Source organism: Phyllostomus hastatus, unplaced genomic scaffold (genome assembly GCF_019186645.2).
Source record: "Phyllostomus hastatus isolate PE091 unplaced genomic scaffold, TTU_PhHast_1.1 phas_contig_98, whole genome shotgun sequence".
Classification (NCBI taxonomy): domain Eukaryota; kingdom Metazoa; phylum Chordata; class Mammalia; order Chiroptera; family Phyllostomidae; genus Phyllostomus; species Phyllostomus hastatus.
In genome coordinates, this window is record NW_025333999.1 from 440,989 (window position 1) to 459,977 (window position 18,989).

At 50.2% G+C, this 18,989-nt stretch overlaps 1 protein-coding gene across 4 annotated transcripts in view; it reads right to left on the reverse strand.

Moving 5' to 3' along the window:
* Positions 1-593: 593 nt before the first annotated feature.
* The window catches only part of DNMT1 (DNA methyltransferase 1), a 49,133-nt gene continuing 30,737 nt past the window's right edge, over positions 594-18,989 (reverse strand). For all 4 annotated transcript variants that reach the window (XM_045853168.1, XM_045853166.1, XM_045853165.1 and 1 more), the window contains exons 17-40: positions 16,486-16,604; positions 16,102-16,194; positions 15,485-15,636; positions 15,128-15,315; positions 14,858-15,041; positions 13,516-13,613; positions 13,156-13,303; positions 12,031-12,146; positions 11,616-11,820; positions 11,407-11,540; positions 9,807-9,980; positions 9,436-9,657; positions 8,272-8,464; positions 7,377-7,461; positions 7,114-7,242; positions 6,680-6,962; positions 6,211-6,352; positions 4,738-4,904; positions 4,199-4,376; positions 3,326-3,521; positions 2,873-3,036; positions 2,533-2,649; positions 1,407-1,497; positions 594-948 (exon numbers count right to left, since the gene is read on the reverse strand). In XM_045853168.1, the coding sequence (XP_045709124.1) occupies positions 917-948; positions 1,407-1,497; positions 2,533-2,649; positions 2,873-3,036; positions 3,326-3,521; positions 4,199-4,376; positions 4,738-4,904; positions 6,211-6,352; positions 6,680-6,962; positions 7,114-7,242; positions 7,377-7,461; positions 8,272-8,464; positions 9,436-9,657; positions 9,807-9,980; positions 11,407-11,540; positions 11,616-11,820; positions 12,031-12,146; positions 13,156-13,303; positions 13,516-13,613; positions 14,858-15,041; positions 15,128-15,315; positions 15,485-15,636; positions 16,102-16,194; positions 16,486-16,604 (3,610 nt within the window). In that variant the 3' untranslated portion in view covers positions 594-916. The remainder of the gene's footprint in view (positions 949-1,406; positions 1,498-2,532; positions 2,650-2,872; positions 3,037-3,325; positions 3,522-4,198; positions 4,377-4,737; positions 4,905-6,210; positions 6,353-6,679; positions 6,963-7,113; positions 7,243-7,376; positions 7,462-8,271; positions 8,465-9,435; positions 9,658-9,806; positions 9,981-11,406; positions 11,541-11,615; positions 11,821-12,030; positions 12,147-13,155; positions 13,304-13,515; positions 13,614-14,857; positions 15,042-15,127; positions 15,316-15,484; positions 15,637-16,101; positions 16,195-16,485; positions 16,605-18,989) is intronic.

Genomic DNA, 18,989 nt, shown 5'->3' on the forward strand with positions numbered 1-18,989 from the left:
TGGTGGTCTGCTGGGTCGTGGGGGCTGGAGACTGACATTTCTTTGTCTGCTTGTGCTTTGTCGACATTTTATAGCAAGTCCTTTCCCAAAAAAGACAAACCAAAAAAGTTTTGTTTTAGAATTCAGTAGGATTGAGTTAGGCTGAAAGCACAGAAAGCTTTCCTAGTAGATTCTTAAGCAAATCAGGGGTTTGTCTTGGGGTGACAGGCCAGGGCTAACTCCTCTCTTCTTGCTCCACCATCAACTGCTAAGGGCTTCTGACCTCGTGGTCACAAGATGGCTGCTGCATTGCCAGGCATCACAGCCCACTCCAAAGAAGGCCTACAAGACCATGGGTTAGGCCAACTAAGACTATTCCTTTAAAAGAATTTCCTGGAAACTGACTAGCAAGTTCCACTTGCATCTCGTTGGCCAGAACTGAGGCACACAAGTTAACCCCCACCCCTAATATGCACATGGGACACATGAAGTGACAACTTCACAGAAATGTCTCTTTGGGATCACCATCAGCACTAAGGAGGAGCCCATTCTCACCCAGCCTCAGCTGAGAGACAGCCAGGAGCCCCTTGTAAATCAGGAGTCACCAGCCAAGGTGATTTATAGGAGAGATTTATTTGAAGAAATATTACAACATATAAAAACTACATAAAGTTTTAATTTCCACTCATACAGTGGTAGATCTGATATAATGCATAATAAAAAACTTTTAAAATTCAGAATGCACAAAGTACTGCACAATTTGATCACTAAGTCATTTGTTGATAAGCAAACCTTACAGAACAGCTGCATGTCAGCCAAGGCCACAAACACCGTGTACAACACATTTGAACTGACAGATTTCAACATGTTAAAAATACAACATCAGTGCACATTGGGGATCCCTGGTGCCAGACACAAGGGCGATGGGCGGGTGATACTAATCCTTGATAGTTTTCTCCTCGATTTTAACTGAAGGGAGAGAAAATGGAAAGTCACTGTAGGGAATATATACAACATCACCCTATAACAGGCAAGCACAGCAAATACACAAAATCAGGAACTACCTGAATGCCTAGGCGTCGGTATTAATGGCTGGCTGTAAAATAACCTGTAGCAGCTCTGAACGAACATTCAGGAAGACTGAGTACTGTTCAAAGGTGACCCCTAGAAGTTTCCAAACTGCCTGGGTTAGAGGCTGAGGCAGGCCCACCTGAGCTGGGCTCACCGGAGGGACAGGGGAAAGTGCCCCAAGACCCAACCGCTCACTATGTGCCAGGTACCAGTTCAGAGCACCAGCCATGCGTGACTCATCCCATCTCACAGCTGCCCAGAGAAAAGTGAAGCCACTAGAAAGAGTGTGACTCGCCTGAGTCCCCAAGCCTAGAGTTACACCCTGGCTGCCCTCAGCCAGCCCACACCCAACATACCTGAGGCACTCTCTTGAGCTTTGGCCAACATACAGAGCTTGATCTCCAAGCCAATGGCTTTGGCCAGGGGCGGTGGCACGGCGTTACCAACCTGCAGGAAGGAAGGAGAGAGATGCCTAGTTTGGCACAGCTGGAGCCAGCACTGGTCTCTGCCCAGTGAGGACACTGGGCCCCTGGTCTCATGCTCACATGAGCCTTTTCACCACAATGATCCTCTGACCTGCCAATCAACTCATCCTCCCACACCAAATACCAACTTGTCAAGAACCACCCACAGAGAAGGGAACCATTAAAGGGCTTTAAAGCTCAGGCTGGTGTGACTTAGTGCACTGAATGTGCACTAAGAACTGAGTGCACTGAAAGCTCTGGCTGGCCTGAGAACAAAAGGGTTGCTGGTTCAATTCCCAGTCAGGGCACACGCCTTGGTTTTGGGCCAGGTCCCCAGCAGAGGGCGCAAGAGAGGCAAACACAAATTCATTGATGTTTCTCTCCTTTCTCCCTCTCTTCCCCTCTCTGTGATTTTTTTTTTTTAAGGGCTTTAGAAAAACTCAAAGATCCAGATGTGAAAGCCACCATGCTTCACTTCTAGCTGAGCAGCTGCTTTCAGAGAGCAAGACTGGGGGTATGGGATGAAACAGCCATTTCCCCCTATAATGCCCAGGCACCATTGGCTTTTTAAGCCGTGTGTGCATTACTTGGGTAGAAATACATTCATTCAAGAAACCAACCTAACACCCTAGGAATCAGAGGAATTGTTGGTTCCTTTCAACCCTTAGCAATAATGAATTTTCCCCACTATGTATTTAGTCTGTTCCCTCTCTAAAGTTCACTGCATTAAAACTTTCCTTTGGGATAAATCTGCCTCAGAGCTGTGACCAGCAACACACATTTAGCGACTCAGCCTGACCCATAAGCACTCTGAGCCCAGGGACAGGGACCCTCCCTCCTGGCTGCCCCCCTGCTGGGAGTGCTGAGGCCAATCAGCGTCCCTGTGGGAGCTGTGCTCCCCACTGATCCACTGAACTGCTCTTTATCCTGTTCATGGGCAAGAGGGGGCCCCTCCCACCCGCCTGCACCTCCTCATGGCCAGAGGAGAAGCAAGCCGGCTCTGTTCCACTGAACTGACCTGACGGTGCTTGTCCAGGATATTGCCAAACAGCCTGTAAGTGTCTGGGAAGCCCTGGGAGCGGGCACACTCCCGCACGCTCACGACACGGTGCTGTTCAGGATGAAGCACACGACCCTGGGGGCGAGAGACACGGTGGGGCAGGGGCACAAGACCTGCCATGTGGGCAGGGTGGAAACTGTATGGTGGAGAAGTTCGGTCTTAGGTCTCAGCTGGTAAACCTGTCTCCATCAGCACCAAGGCAGGAGGTGAGGAGTGCCAGTTCCCGATAGGCTACCCCTACCTGCTAAGCCTGCACCTTGGTCCCCTTCCCAGGCCTGACCCAGATCCTCAATCCTACCTGCTTGCCCATGGGCTCAGGGTTGGTGACAGTTGTGCTGAAGAAGCCGTCCCACTCAAGCCGTCCGTAGAGACCGGCCCAGTGGTTGTGCCTGTTGCCGGTGTGGGGCAAGCACCAGGGGATGAGCGTGTTGAACTGCCTGGCCGTGGAGTCACAGGCTTTGCCTGATTGAAGAGAGGGCTGCAATGAGGCTGATGTTACGGACAGGAGAAAAGCCCAGGAAGGTACCTGTGGCACTCGGAGCCCATCCAGGGACATAGCAGTCAACAGTCTCCGTTGCCTGGGCACACTTTTACCAGGGGGACACCCAGGCTTAGCATGTGTGCCGTGCCCAGAACTACTGCGTCACTGAGCGGCAGCACCCAGGATGTCCTGCAGACCAGGACCTGAGGGGCCAGGGCTTCACAATAAACTCGAGGGAAGCTACTCCCAGGGTACACACAGGGGTCCCACCTTCTGCACAGGAGCAGACCCCTCGGAGGGCCCCAGTGCTGCTGCAGCCATTCTTCTTATCGTGGTGGGTGTACCGCAGCTTCCTGGCCATGGTGCCATCGGAGAGTCGCACCTCAATATTCGGCAGGTCACGCCAGTCTGAACCCGGTGCCAGAGGGATGTGCCGCATGCGGGCAGCCACCAAGGCGCTCATGTCCTAAAAGAGTGTGGCAAGACCCAGCTGTGACCCAGCCCAGGGAGCATCTGAGGTGGGCTGGGCACCACTGCTCTAGGCTCTGGGGACACCACAGCAACCAGGAACCCCCAAGGGGCTGACCTCCCATGTGGGCAGATGAGTTACCCAAATGAACAGCTTGGGGATCACACGTGTGCCCTGAAGACAGAGCAGGGATGGAGGAATAATGTAGGGGGAACAGGTGAAGTAACAGCTTCAGGGCAAGCGTGGGGAGGATGCCTCAGCTGAGTGCTACCATATGGGGCGCAGCAGTAGCTGGGGGCACACAAGGCCAGGTTGGCATGCTTGGGACACCACACAGAGAGGAGTTGCCACAGAGGTCAGTCAGAGGGGCAGTAACCAGACACACCACTCCGGGCCTACTCCACAAAAAGCAAAAGCTCTAGTCAATGCTTTATATGACTACGAGCTGCCGTGGGGGGCATGGGTGGTGGGGGCAAGAAGAGAAGCAGGAGTCAGTGAGGCTGGGGGCCAGTCGAGATGACAGTGGTTTGGGTTAGAGGCCAAGAGCAGAGAGGCAGCTGGAAGGGGGCTGGGATCAGGTCCTGCTTCCTACCCTAAGCCTTGGCTGGGCTCCCCCAGGTCTGTTGTTCCCGGGAGGCAGCTGGTAGGAGGACTCCTCTGTTGGGCAACGTTACCTTACAGATGTGGTCCCTGAGGATGGGCTGGTACTGAGAGCCCCGGAGCTGCCTCTGGAACCAGGACTGAGGTTCCCCGTTGTACGAGATCTCCAGGGCCGAAGCTCCGTTCCGGATCTCAGGAAGGTCAGACATCGTGTCCCGCACAGTGATGGTTCGGAACGGACCTGAGCTCAGCCTGTAATAGAGTGTGGCAGACAGTTGACACTTTTGGGGACGCATACTGCTGCTATTCCTTCAGTCACTACTGCCATCCCGACTGCTGGCACTGCCCTCTCTAGAGGGGACATCCCAACTCAGAGGTCAAAGGGCTGCCTGAGGTCACATAGGCAGCATTCTTTTTAGACTCCATCCAGGAAGGAAAGAGGCTCTAGCTGGGCTTTGCTCATGACTACAGCCAGGCATCTGGCCCCTGCTTTGTACACAGTGGTTACTTGGGGGTCAGAACATGACAGTGGAAGTGGCAGAGTCCAACGCCAAACTTCCCCAGGTGACGCTCACAAATACCATGACACAGCAGGGCAAGCGGGGGCTCCTACCTGGTTATGTTGCTAACAAACTTCTTGTCATCCACTACGACGCTCAGCTGGCAGGCCCGGGGCGCAAACACGTGCAGTGGCTCTGGGAACAGGGGGAGCTTCTCCCCAGGAGCTGCAGCCAGGATAATGGCTCGCCTCCGTGTCTGGGCCACACCATACTGACCAGCCTGTGCACAGAAGAGCCACACACACAGGTCAACTGGTACTCTAAGTGGCTGAGCCAAAGTCTGAGGTCAGTGACACCCACTTTTTGGAGCAGGTGGCTTGAGCACAGCTCACCCAGAAAACTCAAAATTAACCCAGCAGGTTTATTCCTGACAAGAAGTGAGACCGGCTCTGGCTGGGTAGCTCAGCTGTTTAGAGCATCATCCCAATAAGCCAAGGTTATGGGTTTAGCCTCGTCAGGGCACACACAAGAATCAACCAAGGAATGTCTACCCCGTTGACAGAAGCAAATCAATGCTTCTCTCTCTCTCTCTCTCTCTCTCTCTCTAGTCAATTATCTCTTTCTCAAGTCAATTAAAAAAAAAAAAAGTGAGACCAGATGAAAACCTAAGATTCCATGTGGTGGAGTGAACTCCTCTGAGGACCCAGTCAGCTCTTTATAGAGCACTGCAGGGACCTGTGGTCTCAGCACTTGAGGAGAGGCCAGAGGAGACTGCACAGAACCCAGCCACCTACACAGGGACAGAACGTGGCTGCCAACCAGGCTTGACCCGTGAGCCTGGATAAGCCAGAGCCTGAACCAGGAAGAGCCATGCAACTAGTACCCACTCACTCAAGGCACTCTAGCCAACCTCCCCTCCCCTTTTGATAGTCATCTCAGCGTCAATTACGTCAACGATGACTAAAAGGACACACACAGAGGGGCTGCTTTCGGACAAGTCCTGTTCCCCATGTGTCACCCCAAGTTGTGACTCCTGTGGTCATAGCCATTGGTAGCCACCTGGAATGCAATCTTTTGCCCTCTCTAGGTGTCTGTACGCACGTGTGTTCACCCAGAAGAAATGCTCACATTTTACCCCGTTGACAGTTTGGTCTGTGTGCACTTCTGCCCACCTGGCCTCACCCACCCCACCCTGGGGACCTAACTGTTGCCTAGACCATCATACTTGGCCACGACCATTCCCTATCGAGGAAATGAGCTGGAAACAGAACAGCCAAGAGCCCCCTGGAATGCAGCCCCTCCTCAGGCACACTAGAGGACACAGCTCTTGAGAAGACCCTAAGAGGTGGACTCTGGATCCGAGCTTTGAGATCTAAAGGCTGCGGGCTTCCCAGTAGTGGGTGGGGGCCCAAGGGGCCATCTCCCTGCCCTCAGCAGCACAGCCAGTTGTCATTCTTAGGCCTGGCCCTTTGAGCCTTATTTTCGGATGGAGACAGTCCACTGCAGTCAGTGCAGGGAGCGATGACCCTCCTCCCGACCACATCCACCCGCCCACCCACCTGTGCCCCATTCCCTGGGAGCCCCACCTGCAACACGCCGAAGGTGCACTGATAGCCCATGCGGACCAGGCAGCGGAGAGTGAGCTTTAGGACCATGGAGCGCTTGAAGGAGACGAAGTTCCTGACATTTTCCAGGAGGAAGTACCGCGGCCGGTAGTAGTCGCAGTAGCTGTGGGAGGCACCGGAGTCACCATTTGGATTGAGAGAAAAAAAGATCTGCTCTACCGAAAGCCACTCCTAAATGGCCAACGTCTGGCTGCCTAGAAACAGACCCTCCCAGCTCTCAAGGTCACTCTCTCCTCAGCCAAAAGTGAGCTATTACCTTCCTGAAGGCAGAGGCCAGGTGCCTCACCTCAGCACATGGCCACCAGCAGCTGGGAAGGCTGAAGCAGTGACTGTTCCCCCCACCCGGCATGCCCAGTCCCACAGCCCCAGGGCTGGCTGTCGGGTCACCCACAGGCAGCACTGAACACAGAGGGGCCTCTGCCCCATTTACCTGAGGAAAGAGACCACCAGAGAGTTCTTGAACTTGGAGTAGGTACGAGAATTGAAGCGGTTCATGCCACTGAAGCCTTGGCAGGGTGGCCCGCCACACAACATCTCCACGTCTCCCTTCTGAGGAAGCTTCTGGCCTCGGGAGTTGGTCACCTCTCCGGCCATGACCAGCTTCAGCAGGACATTGCAGTCCTCCGTGAACACGGTGGACCCGGGGTTGTTCAGCCGGAACGCCTGAGCCGCAGGGTCCCACATCTCAACGGCCCACAGCGTTTCTGAGATGCCTGGCAGATAAAGAGACAAAGGGCTTTAAACAACCTGGAGTGAGACAAGTCTTGAGTCAGAAAGGTGACCAGAGCCAGAAAACTCTTCCAGGAAGAATGCGCTGGGTCTGGTTTTGCTAGTTGTGCAGGGAAAGGACCTCTTGGCCTTTACCTGCTTGGTGGAATCCTTCTGATAATCCCCCACAGCCAGAAAATACATCCAGGGTCCGCAGTTTCCGCAGCTGAATTTCTGCCTTGGGTTCACTTGGTTCACATGTCTGAGACTTGACCCTGCTTCTCCCTGGAGGAGACAGGCCACAAATTAGATCAGAGCCTTGACTTGTTTTCTTCAAATACCTTATTGATTCACAGACATTAAGTAGCCTGAGTTATAGACAATGGACTTGAAAAGAACCCTAGGGAATAATGACATACCTTTTCCCTTCCCTTTCCCTTTGTTTCCAGGGCTACGGGCATGGTTGGGAGGATCTTCAAAGCTTTTGCTTTTAGCATTATAGGCCTGGGAAGGGAAGAACCACAAGTCTGGCAGAGAAACACCTTGTTCTTCTATAACAAGTTAATTTGATAAAGATCTATTTAATTTCTTTCTGAATATAGCCATAAGCAAATAGCCACCAATAAGAGTACTCTGATTTTACTACACTGGAAAATCTTTTACATTGTATTAATACAAATATTTTATGTGGTCTACATTGACATTCTTGCTTTTGTAAGTGCTGGGACTACTCGTTCTAAAAATAGGCAAAAGTGTTACACCAAGAGATGAGTCTGATGAGGCTATCTACACTGGAACCTAGGGAAACGTAGGAACGTGTCATTTCAAGTGTGCCAACACAGAAGCTGCACTTGCCAATTTAAAAGTGATCAGTTTAGTTAAGACTCCTGGATCTCCTCTCAATAACCAGGGCCAACTGCAGTGTGTAGACCTGGCCTGGAGGCAGACAGTTGGCTGAAGGGACAAGAGGCAGGACTGTGTCTCCCTGGGGAAGAGGTCTCCTTCCCTAACTCACACTAAGGCACAGTGGGTCAAGCTAGCAGAGGCTGCCTAATAGTCTTCAAATGAATTTTAGTTGCATTAGGATACTCAAATATTATTCTTACTCTTATCACTGTACTTTTTAACAAGCCAAGAGTAAGAGCATTTGAGACCTTGCCCGCAACTGTCGTCTTACAAAAAAGAAAAAGCCAAAAAAGTACTAGGTTCCAGCTTTGAATGTCGTCGATTTATACTCTGTATAATTAAAGTGCTTTCTTGGGGGCTGGGAGTTTGACCCGAAGCCTTTCCCTCCAGCAAGCGCAGGGCAGCCACCTCGAGAAAGTAGAAGCGGTCTGGGCCGCCAGCTGAGAAGTCCTGCAGGCACTCAGGCAGGTCCTCCCCGTACTCCACAGTGCAGCGGCCCTGCACAGCGCTGAAGTCCACCACGGCCTCCTCATCGCTCCAGTAAAGCAAGTTGATGTCCGCATGGTAACTTGCTGGAGTGGACTTATGTGTGTTCTCCGGCCTGCAAGCAGGAGAGTCTGTCAGCAATTCAGCGAGTTAAGTGGTACCACACACCTGGGGTTGCTCAGAGACTCCCTGGGAAAAGACCATGGCTCCCAGTTAGGTCAGCTTGATCAGTATCCTTAGTTGCCACTAGACACTACAAACAGTGCAATTCGTGGCAACAAATGCTCCTTCCATAGGTGTTGACACAGCTTGATGCAGCAGAGAAGCAACCATTATGCGTAACTGAACATTAAACCTTAACGTAGTTCAGTATGTTGAATGATTTGCTTCCTGTTCATGCCCCCGCTATAGCCCAAACAGGTTAGACTGGCCCTGTGTCAAGACTGCCTGCTGCCTCCTGTTAAGAAGCGTGTCTAGAGCTTCTTTTTCTCATCTATAGCAGCCGGACTTCTCCTTTCTCTCCCATTCCTACAAATGATTATTTTAAGGACTTCAGAAAGTCTTTGATATACATTAGCCAAGTGAAGCAGTGTTATAACTACCTGTATGGCTTAGTTTCAGGTTAGCTCCTAACTACTACCACTTACTAGGGTCCCAGAAAAAGACTCAGTGCAGCCAAGACCTTGGAAAAGTATAGGCAGAAAGAAACCCCAGCAGCAGGAAGGAAGGCCTGGAAAAATCAGGAGGATGAGTGCTGGGAGGGGCTGGGGGAGGAGGTGGAACGCAGAGGTCATAAAAGAACAAAGTTCCCTGGGGCTGCCTCAGGCAGAGCACGGGACATTCCACCTCTGGGATTTCCTTGGAAAGAACTGGCAGCTATAAAATAAGGTCTATTTATTTCAAAGCAAGGCTATGAAATAAAGTTCCATTACTATCAGTACTCAGATAATCAGAAATACCTGGAAAAACAGCTACTTCTACCTGACTCTTAGAACACCCCTGTGTGTGCTACATTACAATCCCATTTCAGGCAGAACTTTCTGGAAGAGCCTGTTGCCTCCTGGAAAAGCAAAGGCCATCACTGACCTGTAGAACTTGTTCAGTCTGATCTTAATGTCTGTCTCATTGGGCTTGCCATTGTTCTTCTTGACACAGAAGATGTCTTTGATGCGGCCAATTCGGTACGGCTCAGGGGCATCCAGGTTGCTGCCTTTGATGTAGTCCGAGTATTTCCGGTAGTGTTCTGGATACAGATCTTCATCCACAGGCTCCTTCCGCGGGCGTTTCACAGGACTGGACAGCTTGATGCTGCAGAGAAGCAAAAATTACATGTAACTGAACATCAAACTTTAAAAAGTAGGTAGTTCAGTATGACCAACCAGTGACAATGGCTCACAGGCAACAGCTGGTACAAGAGCCAACCCAAGGGTCCTGGCCCTGACCTGGGTGTCACTCACTTGAATGTGAAGGCCTCAGGGAGGAGGTACACGCCGTCACCCACTCGATACTGGATACCATCCTTGGAGGCTGAGCTGTAGAAAAGCCGGCCATCTATGTCCTCGAGCTGCTCCATGACCCTGGGAATTTCCTTTTGCCTCATTTCGGCCAGACGGGCACAGCTTGCACAGAACCTGAAGGAGTACAAGACAAAAGACAACAGGCCCTGAGGTGGCAGGTAATGACTCTAGTAAGAAGCCACTGGCTTAACTCGGAGACTCTGGTGACCAAGAGAATAATCTACAGATGTTTGAAGGAAGCGTCTTTCCTGTACTTTATGTTCACATTTTTTTTTAGATTTCATGTATTTTTTAGAGAGGGAGGAAGTGAAGGAGAGAAACATTGATTGGTTGCCTCTTGCACACCCCACAGCAGGCAGGCGCCCTAGCCCTCAACCCAGGCATGTGCCCTGACCGGAAGTCAAACTGCTGACCCTTCCAGTGACTCTTTGGCAGGCAGGCCAGTATCCAACCCACTGAGCCACACCAGCCAGAGCTGTGTTCATACACTGAAAGCACTTACTTGGGATTAAAGCCCAGAGATACATACGACACACAAAAAAGTCAAACCTACCCCACTTTCAAGTACAGTATTTGCTATAAAAACCCTAAGACATTAAACAGAATCTAGAATATGGTGAAAAGTACACCAGGAGCAAGAATACAAACAGTGGTTCAGTCAGAAACTCAAAATATCAGAGCAGGCTCATACCATTATCTATATAAAGGTTAGAGGTATTTGGTCAAGTTCAACATTATTCCTTAAAGGAGGCTGGAAGTCTGACTTAAAAATGGAGATCAGCCCCGGCTGGTGTGGCTCAGAGGATCGAGTGCCAGCCTACGAAGCAAGGGGTAGCTGGTTGGATTCCTAATCAGGGCACATGCCTGGGCCGCAGGGCAGGTCCCCATAAGGGGGTGCACAAGAGGCAACCACACATTGATGTTTCTCTTCTCTCCCTCTTTCTCCCTCCCTTCCCCTCTCTCTAAAAATAAAATAGAGTCAAGAGGTAGCACCAGGCCAAGTAGAGAAACTCCAGAAGCGTGTAAGTGAGCCCCCCTAGGCTTCGCCCCATCAGCCTTACTGTTGCTCTAGAAGTACAGGGCCACTTTCAGTCAAAACAGGGGAGGAACAGAAGTTAGGAAAGAAGGCACAGGGCACTAAGCACTAAAAAACAGCAAGACTCCCTAAAAGCAGTCACCCACCGGTAAGAATAAAATGGACTCAAAGATCTCACTTAAAAGATACCTAAGAAATGAAAGAAAACATGAAATCTGTGGTACAGAGACTGAAGAACATGCAAAAAAGGCCAAAAACGCAAAGATAAATCCTGCTCTTGGACACTCGAGTTTCTCATTAAGATAACTCCGTGCCAAGGTACCAAATACCTTAAGCCATTGAAACAAAGCCAGGACAATTTGGGGTAACGAGGAAAACAATCAGATGCTGTCCGGGAAGCAAACCCAGCAGATAGAAGCATGTGAAAAGCTAGAGTGATTCACACAGAGGCATGGTGTCCTCTCCAAGGAGGTGACAACACCAGGGCCTGGGGCCAGCACTCACTTGTACTTGTTGTCCTCTGTCGGCTGAGTTTTTGGAGGGGATTCAAATCGTGCATAGTCTTGATCGTACCACAGCTGGTAGAAATAGGTCTTCCCATTGTCCTCTGCCATCAGGGCCTCAGGATCCATGCCTCCCTTTGGGGACAGGGATGCTGTGTCAGGCATGACCGCACACAGTGAGAGGGACACACAAGGGCGCTGGGCACTCACCTCCATGGCCCAGTTTTCCGACGGAGCTTTGTAGACGACTGTCACCTTGCTGTGAATGTATGACAGCTGCATGTCCTCACATTCATCTACCAAGAACAGCTCCAGGGGGTCTGACGTGGCCCCGAGGACTGTGTCTGTGCCAGCACAGAACCAGTGGGCATGAAACATCTGCCCTTGGATGCTGTCCTCCCACAATGCTGTGACCCTGGAGTCGGAAGAGCAGAAGGCAAGAAAGTTCAAACTTCACCAGCAGATCTGCTTTGAGTTTACAGGGGGAACTTGTGGGGGTTTGGGGTTTGTTCGTTTTGTTTCAGTGCAGAACAAAGAGCTGCTGCTGCTTTTCTTGCAAACAGCCATCTCCTACTTGTTCAAGAGAAAGTGTGTGCTGAAGTCAAGGAAAGGGAAAGATACAAACCTTGCTAAGTACAGTGGTTTCGAGGAGTCATCTGGAATAACAGAGACACAGTCCCCCACTTCCAGGGTTTCTGAGTCAATGCACACCTTCTTATAGTAAGTCTTCTTGCCTTCAATCTGAACACAAACAGAGCTTATTTCAGGTGGAGAAAGGTTTAAAGATCTATGCTAGGCTTGACCTGCATGTTGTTACTTAATATAAAGGCATAACCCATACTGACTTCATTAAGTCATGAGCTATACTGGCCTGACTCCTATAGAGAACACCCATCTGCCTCTATTGTCAGCTCTGCCCTTGCCAGTCAGCAGCAAATCAGGTTCCAGCATTCGATGTTGACAGCACCCGTCAACTCTTCACCATGGTCCTAAAGCCACATCCCGTCCCCGACTCCTCTCTCAGCCTCTCTCCTTTCCTCACAAGGAAAACTGGTTCCCACGTCAGAGCCTCTGCCCTGGTTCTTCCCCAGATCTTTATGGGGCGGCTCCTCTCCCACCTTCTGGGTCCCAGCTCAGAGGTCACCTCCTTGGGGAAGCCTCACAGCCCCAGCCCCCTCCCAGCTCTCCACCTGCCCAGCAGCGTGTGTCTGTCCTCCTGCCCTGGAGCATCAGCACCACAGGGCAGGGCTGAACCACGTCCAGGCCTGAAGCAGCACCCGGCAGAGTGGCCTCATGCCTGCCGAGTGAACCAACTGCATCTTTGACTTATGGACACCAAGGAAGCAGTGCTGAAGACATTGGCTTTCCAGCTTTGGTAATGGAGCTGAGCCTTAGATGTGAAGCTGACCAGGAGGCAATCTGCTAGTGCCCCGATGACACCCATTCCCATACCAGAGATGTTGACATCTCTCTTCAAAACAAGCTATAAAGGGGAAGCAGCCCAACACTCTTAGAACTGTGTCAAATACCCACTTTGGGACTAATGACTCTTAAGTCTTTGGCACACAAACAACAACACATTTCTGCTGTGTGGCCGTGGGCCTAGGCCTCACCGCTGGCTCTGCTCCTCTCATGAGGCAAGCGAGCGGATACAGGCTGCTTGAGAGGCCTGGCACCAAGACAAGAGGAGACAACTCGCTTCTCAGAGGGTGGCAGAGAGATGACGACGGACGGCCTGTTCCAGGGTTACCTTAACAGCTTCTCCAATCCAAGAGATCCGGTTCTTGTTCTGTTTCTTTTTCTTCCCCTGATGCATTTTTTTGGGTGAAGGCATCTCTGGGATATTGTCATCCACTTCCTCGTCATCATCTGCCTCTTTCATGGCCATATTGGGACACCTACAAAGTCACTTGTATAAGCAAGGCCCCTTGGTAAGTAAAACCAACAGGGGGCTGTTTTAGTCAGATCACAGGGACCGGCCTGGGGACAACGCTAGATGAAGCACTCCTGCCCGCTCTGCACATCTCCACACAGCCGACCCCCCCCACAGAGTGCCAGCCAGCAGCGGGCACTGTCCTCTACAACCCGCACAAAGGTCAGCCGGGCCTACCTCCTCTCTTGGCAGGCCTGTTTGCTCCTTCCACTACCACCGAATTTAACCATATCCTTACAGGCTTTACACTTTCCACACTCGGGCTGCTGACAAACCTGAAAGATAGTAATAAAGTAAACCAAATGGCCATTAATAACAATTGATAACCAGGTTTTGGGGGGATTACAGTTTTAGAAGCTGTTATGTCTAGTCTCATGAGAGACACAGGAAATGAGAGTCAGGAACCAGGTACCCTTCCTACCCTCTAGATCAGTGAAGGTTAAGAGGCTGGGCATGCAGTGTTGAAACAGGTGTGGGGAAACTGGCACTGATCAAAGGGTTTACGCTGGTAGCACCATTTTGGAGAGCAGTTTTCTAGATCAAAGTGAAGTATCTAACCCATACCCCAGCAATTCTACCTCTAAATAGAGGCAGTCACATAAGTCTCATTCAAGGATGCTGCCTGCAGTATGATTTATAATATCGAAAGTGGCCCATCACCGAGGGGTAAGCTGCGATATCAGGTAATGAAGTACTATGGAACAGTCAAAACGAATTAACTAGATCTACCTATATCAACACATAACATGGTTATAAATACCAGTTCTGTATATTTAAAGACATTTTTAAGGCTTAGATACACATGTGCTAGATGATAAAAATTAAAATCAAAACAAGAATGGTGAGCATATGCAAATTCCCGTTAAGGGCTACCCCTGAATACAACAGGAAAAGCTCTGACTCCAGAGGACAGTGTGAACACAGGGTGGTTATGAAGGCAGCTGCTGTATTTTTATATCTAAGTTTTCGTAGAAAATAAGTTAAATAATAGATACCAAAATATATGTGATCTCTGAGTCACAGAAGATTAGGGGGATTAATTCCTCCACAGTAAAGTAAAAAAATTTTTTTCACAGAAAGAGGTCTTTTAAGGCCTCAAATCTGAGTTGGACAGTCCCCACTTTTCTGGGAAAGTTACAGCATAAGACAAGGCAAGTTCCCAGGAGGTTGTGCTCCCTCTGAGGAAGCAGCACCTGTGGGGCAGCCACGCCCTCTGCCCTCAGGCTGGGCCTTCAGACACAGTGAGATGCAGGCAGAGCAAACGCCACCCAGGAAGCTAGGCTTCCAGGTTAGTGACAGTAGCATTAACAGCAAAGCCCCCGAGCCCACCAATTTCTACACCGATTGATTTCTATCAATCGGTTTGTCCATGAGGCATGCAATTCTCCCCAGATCACCAACTTTCTCCCAGCTTACTTTTTAGAGCTCACACTTGAACAGTGAGCATCTCAGGGCAGAAAGAGAAGGGAGTGATTTGCTCAGATTACATGGGGAACTCAGCCCAAGTGAGGTTACCTACCTCGCAGACACCACACCGCCGGCGTTTGAAGGCATTCTCCTTGTCTTCTCTGTCATCTTTTTCAATTTGCTCTGCGAAGAAAGTGTCAAAGATCTCGTAGACCAGCTTGGTGGTGGTAGCTTTAGTAGGGCCTTTGTCCTTCTCCTTGGTGGAATGACTGATGGTCTGACGTCTCTCAGCTCGCCTGGGAGAGAGGTTCCCATTATGTTAGTATGACATTCTGCCTTCTCTGCTCTCAGGTCTTCGGTTTTACTCCTGCTCCATCCTTACCTTTTCCCCAGGGTGACCCCGGCCAACTTGATCAGGTCTCTCATGCAGGGGGTCAGGAAGATGGGCTGCTCATCACTGTCCCCAGCTGCATCGTAACTCTCTACTTGTTCCACCACAAACTGGGCATGTCGAAGGAGAGAATCCTCAGTGAACCGATTCAGGTTGAGCACCGAAGGAGGAACAGTGGTCTTTAAGATAAAAAAAAAAAAAAAAAAGAAAAGTTCCTTAGACTTAAGCAAAACTTCTAATTGAACTAAAAAAGTTTCTGCTAATTCTAGACATAACTTTTTCAGCAATACCTACGTTGCATGTAAATAGGCGTGAGTGCCAGATTACAAAGAACTTAAAACTTTGTACCTCAATCTTATTAATCAGGTCTTCATAGGTTGAGTCAGGGTTGTTCTGCAGGAACTCAACGACTATCTTACTTATGTAGATCTTCTCCTGCATTACGCTGAACACCGGGGCATACTCTGGGCTGGGGTCCATCAGGATGTATTCAGCAAAGGCTAGAGTGAACAGAAGATGATTTTATACAGTGATTTGAACCTGATGGCAGCTATGGTGGCCAAAGGGCAGAGACGAGTCTATGAAGCTTACCAGGAGTCTAAGTCATTCTATACCCAAGTGTCAAAAACGTCAAGTGCAGAGTTATTATCTCATTCAGAAGCGGCCTGTTTGGACTGACTAGAGAGCTTGCTGAGGGGCTTTCATTTAGCTCATCTCTGGTTTTTGAAATTTGGTCTGGGTATGAGTTGCAAGAATATGATCTACTCGTGTAACTGAAGGGTCAGTTCCAAGGCCAGCTGTAACTAATACAAGAGGCCATCCCAGCACCCATGTGGTCACCACAAGGTTAGTGGTGTTCACGAGAGCTTGCTGAGAGGTCCCGAAGCCCAACCAAGCCCCAGGGAGGACAGAAGTAAAGGCTCCTTTCATAACCCAGAACAGTCCACAGTTGGCCACATACTTACAGGTGCTGAAGCCAATGAGAGCCTTTTCACCTCCATCAAAGCCAGTGATCCACCATTCATTGATGGGGCCAAGGTTTTTGCCATTAACACCACCTAAGAGATGGAAAAGAAGAAAACCAATTTCTTGAAAGGAAAGGGACTCAGAGCTATGACTCACATCAAAAATCTCAGCAGGGCCAAGTGGCACTTGAAGAGCCCACCTGAGCTGACACCCCTTACAGCAAACCAGGCAGTCCTCACCAGACATCAGAGTGCACTTCCGTAGAGCTGTTCACAGCAGTCTCAAGCCCTATCTTTAAAAGGTGTTCCTGAATATTACTTTAGGGGCGAGTTGTTTGTTTTTAAAATATCTGTCTCAAAAATAAGCTGGGATGTTCCACTTACCTTCAAGAGACGGGTCGTCGTCATATATTGGTTTTGCTGAACCAGAAAAGAAGAGTTCAACATTCTTCTCAATGAGGCCAGTGTCGATTGGGCACAGGTGACCACGCTTACAGTACACGCTAGACAGGTGACAAACAGTGTGTTAACCAGCTGACCAGGCAAGTCACAGCACAGAGTCAAGTTCAGACACAAGGTGACAGGACTACGTGCAATTCCTGGACTCTTATCTTTCTGGTTACCAGACCACTAGATCAGTACAGTGTTTTCTCACCCAAACAGCTTCCACCTGATCCTCCCACCTGTGCATCAAGGATACAGTGTCTGCAAAGGCGACACCAAAAGATCAGTGAGACAGTGGAATGGCAAGCAGTCTCAGGAGAGAGCAAGTCACTACATCTTCCCTTGGCATGTTGCTAATACAGAAATACCAGCTCTTAAACTCATTCTACTCACAGCTGTGCAACCGTCACCTCTACCTAGCTCCAAAAGTTTCACTGCAAACAAACAAAAACCCCTCATACTCATTAAGCAGTCACTCCCTATTCTGTCTTCAACCCCAACGACCACAGATCTGCTTTGTTTCTTGGGTTTACCTTTTTGAAATACATCATTAGTTTTGTGTTATGTGAATTTCACCTCAAAAAGTTTAATAAAATAAAGCATATTATATAATAGCTTCTGCCTTCTTCTAGGTAAAGCTCAGGTTTAAGGGCATCCATGGTCCCACCATCCAGAGACAACCCTTTACAGCTGGGAGGGTGTTCCTCCTTAAGCAGGATGCCACACTTAAGAACAACATGAATCAGGGGTTCTGCTTATGGACCTGCTCGTGCTGGTCTCAAAACCACTGTCCTACGTAAGTAAGAGATGCCAGGCCATTCCTCAGAGTCCTCAGGCGGGCCAAGCAGGGACCTCTGCAGGTCTCCTGAGACCATCTGTCCCCACACTCCCATAGCCTAGGGCCTTGGAAGCCAGAAATCATCATCTTGGAATATCACAAAACCTTTTAAAAAATGTAAATGAGCACCTTGAACTGAGGTCCCCTACTATGTGCCAGGCATGGCAGACAGACATGGGCCATAGCCCTGCTCTCAAGACTTGGAATCCAGTGGAAAAGATGGACATGTATCAAGGTGGGGGTGTGGTGGGGGTCGGGGGGCACCTGCTGCAAGCCCACAGAAGATGAGGATCCAGGGCCCAGCTGACTGGGCTGTCGCTGGGCTCTCTCATTAGAGGTGGCATCGAGAAGTTCCCAGTCCCAAGTAGGGGCAGGGCTCACTGGTTCACAGGATGAACCCTGTCCGAGACCTGCTTCCACCCATACTCTTCAGCCCAAGTACCAGAGGTGCAAGGTGTCCCCTACTAACCAGGGTGGCCTGGCTCTGACAGCCTGATGCTAAAAGGCACTTACTGCCACCCCCTACCCTATAGGGGTAAGTCTACAGCAGACCCCAACTTAGAGAGGAAGCCGAGATGCCAGCCCTGACATCACTGACCACAGCAGGTCCTCTCCAAGCCTCTGGCCTGAGGAGTGGTACAAGGAGACCAGAGGGCATGGACACCGGCTATGCCAACACAGCATGTTTGGTTGTGCCATCAGGCAGAGGTTTGGGCCATGTACTGGGTGTCACCGGTAGATAAACAGCACCCCAAAACAAATCAGAATCCTGACTGTGGCGGAGAAGGGGATAAAACCAACCCACCACAGGGAGTGTGAAAAGTGCTACAGAAGAAATGCACTGGGGTCTTGTCCCAGGACACAACCCCCAACCTGCTGTGGGGCAAGGATGTCAGAAAGGGCTGGCTGCCCAGAAGTGATGTCTTCCTGAGGCTTACGACAGGTATTACTGAGGTGACCCATGTGCCCCTACAACACCTTCCCAGGGAGAGAAATAGCTCATGGCTAGGCCTAAAAGGAGACGTGAGCTGATCCTAGAGCCAGGCCATTTACCACCAAGAAAAAGCAAAGCCTTTGCTTCTGCACAAAGCCACTGCACCTCCAGCAAGAGGGAGCAAACTAAACATAAGGTGCTGAAAAGCGTAAGGACTGTTCACTCAAGGGTTCATTCGAGCCTTGCCAAAGATACAGTCCAGATACCATGGAGCGTCACTGAGAAAATTCTGGAGTCAATGCCATAGCCTGCAAAGCCCTGTATGGTCTAGCCCTCTCCCGGGCACCCTGTTCCCTGACTACATTTCCCGACTACTCACCGCCCCCCCACCCCACCCCACCAGCCTCGTCAGAGTCTCCCACAGCCAACATACGCCCACCTCTGGGCCTGCCATTCCCTCCTCTTGGGATGTCTTTCCCTAGCTATCCCCTCAGCTTGTTCTCTCCTGCCACTGAGTCTTTGCTCCAGTCACCTCCCCACCACTCTATTCTAAACACCACTTCTTTCTCCTAGCCAAGGTCTGTTTTCCATGCTTTTTACATGTGTCACAGTTGTTACTACCTGACAGACATAACAGTACCTAGCACAAAGCTGGCCCTCATTGGAATGGAA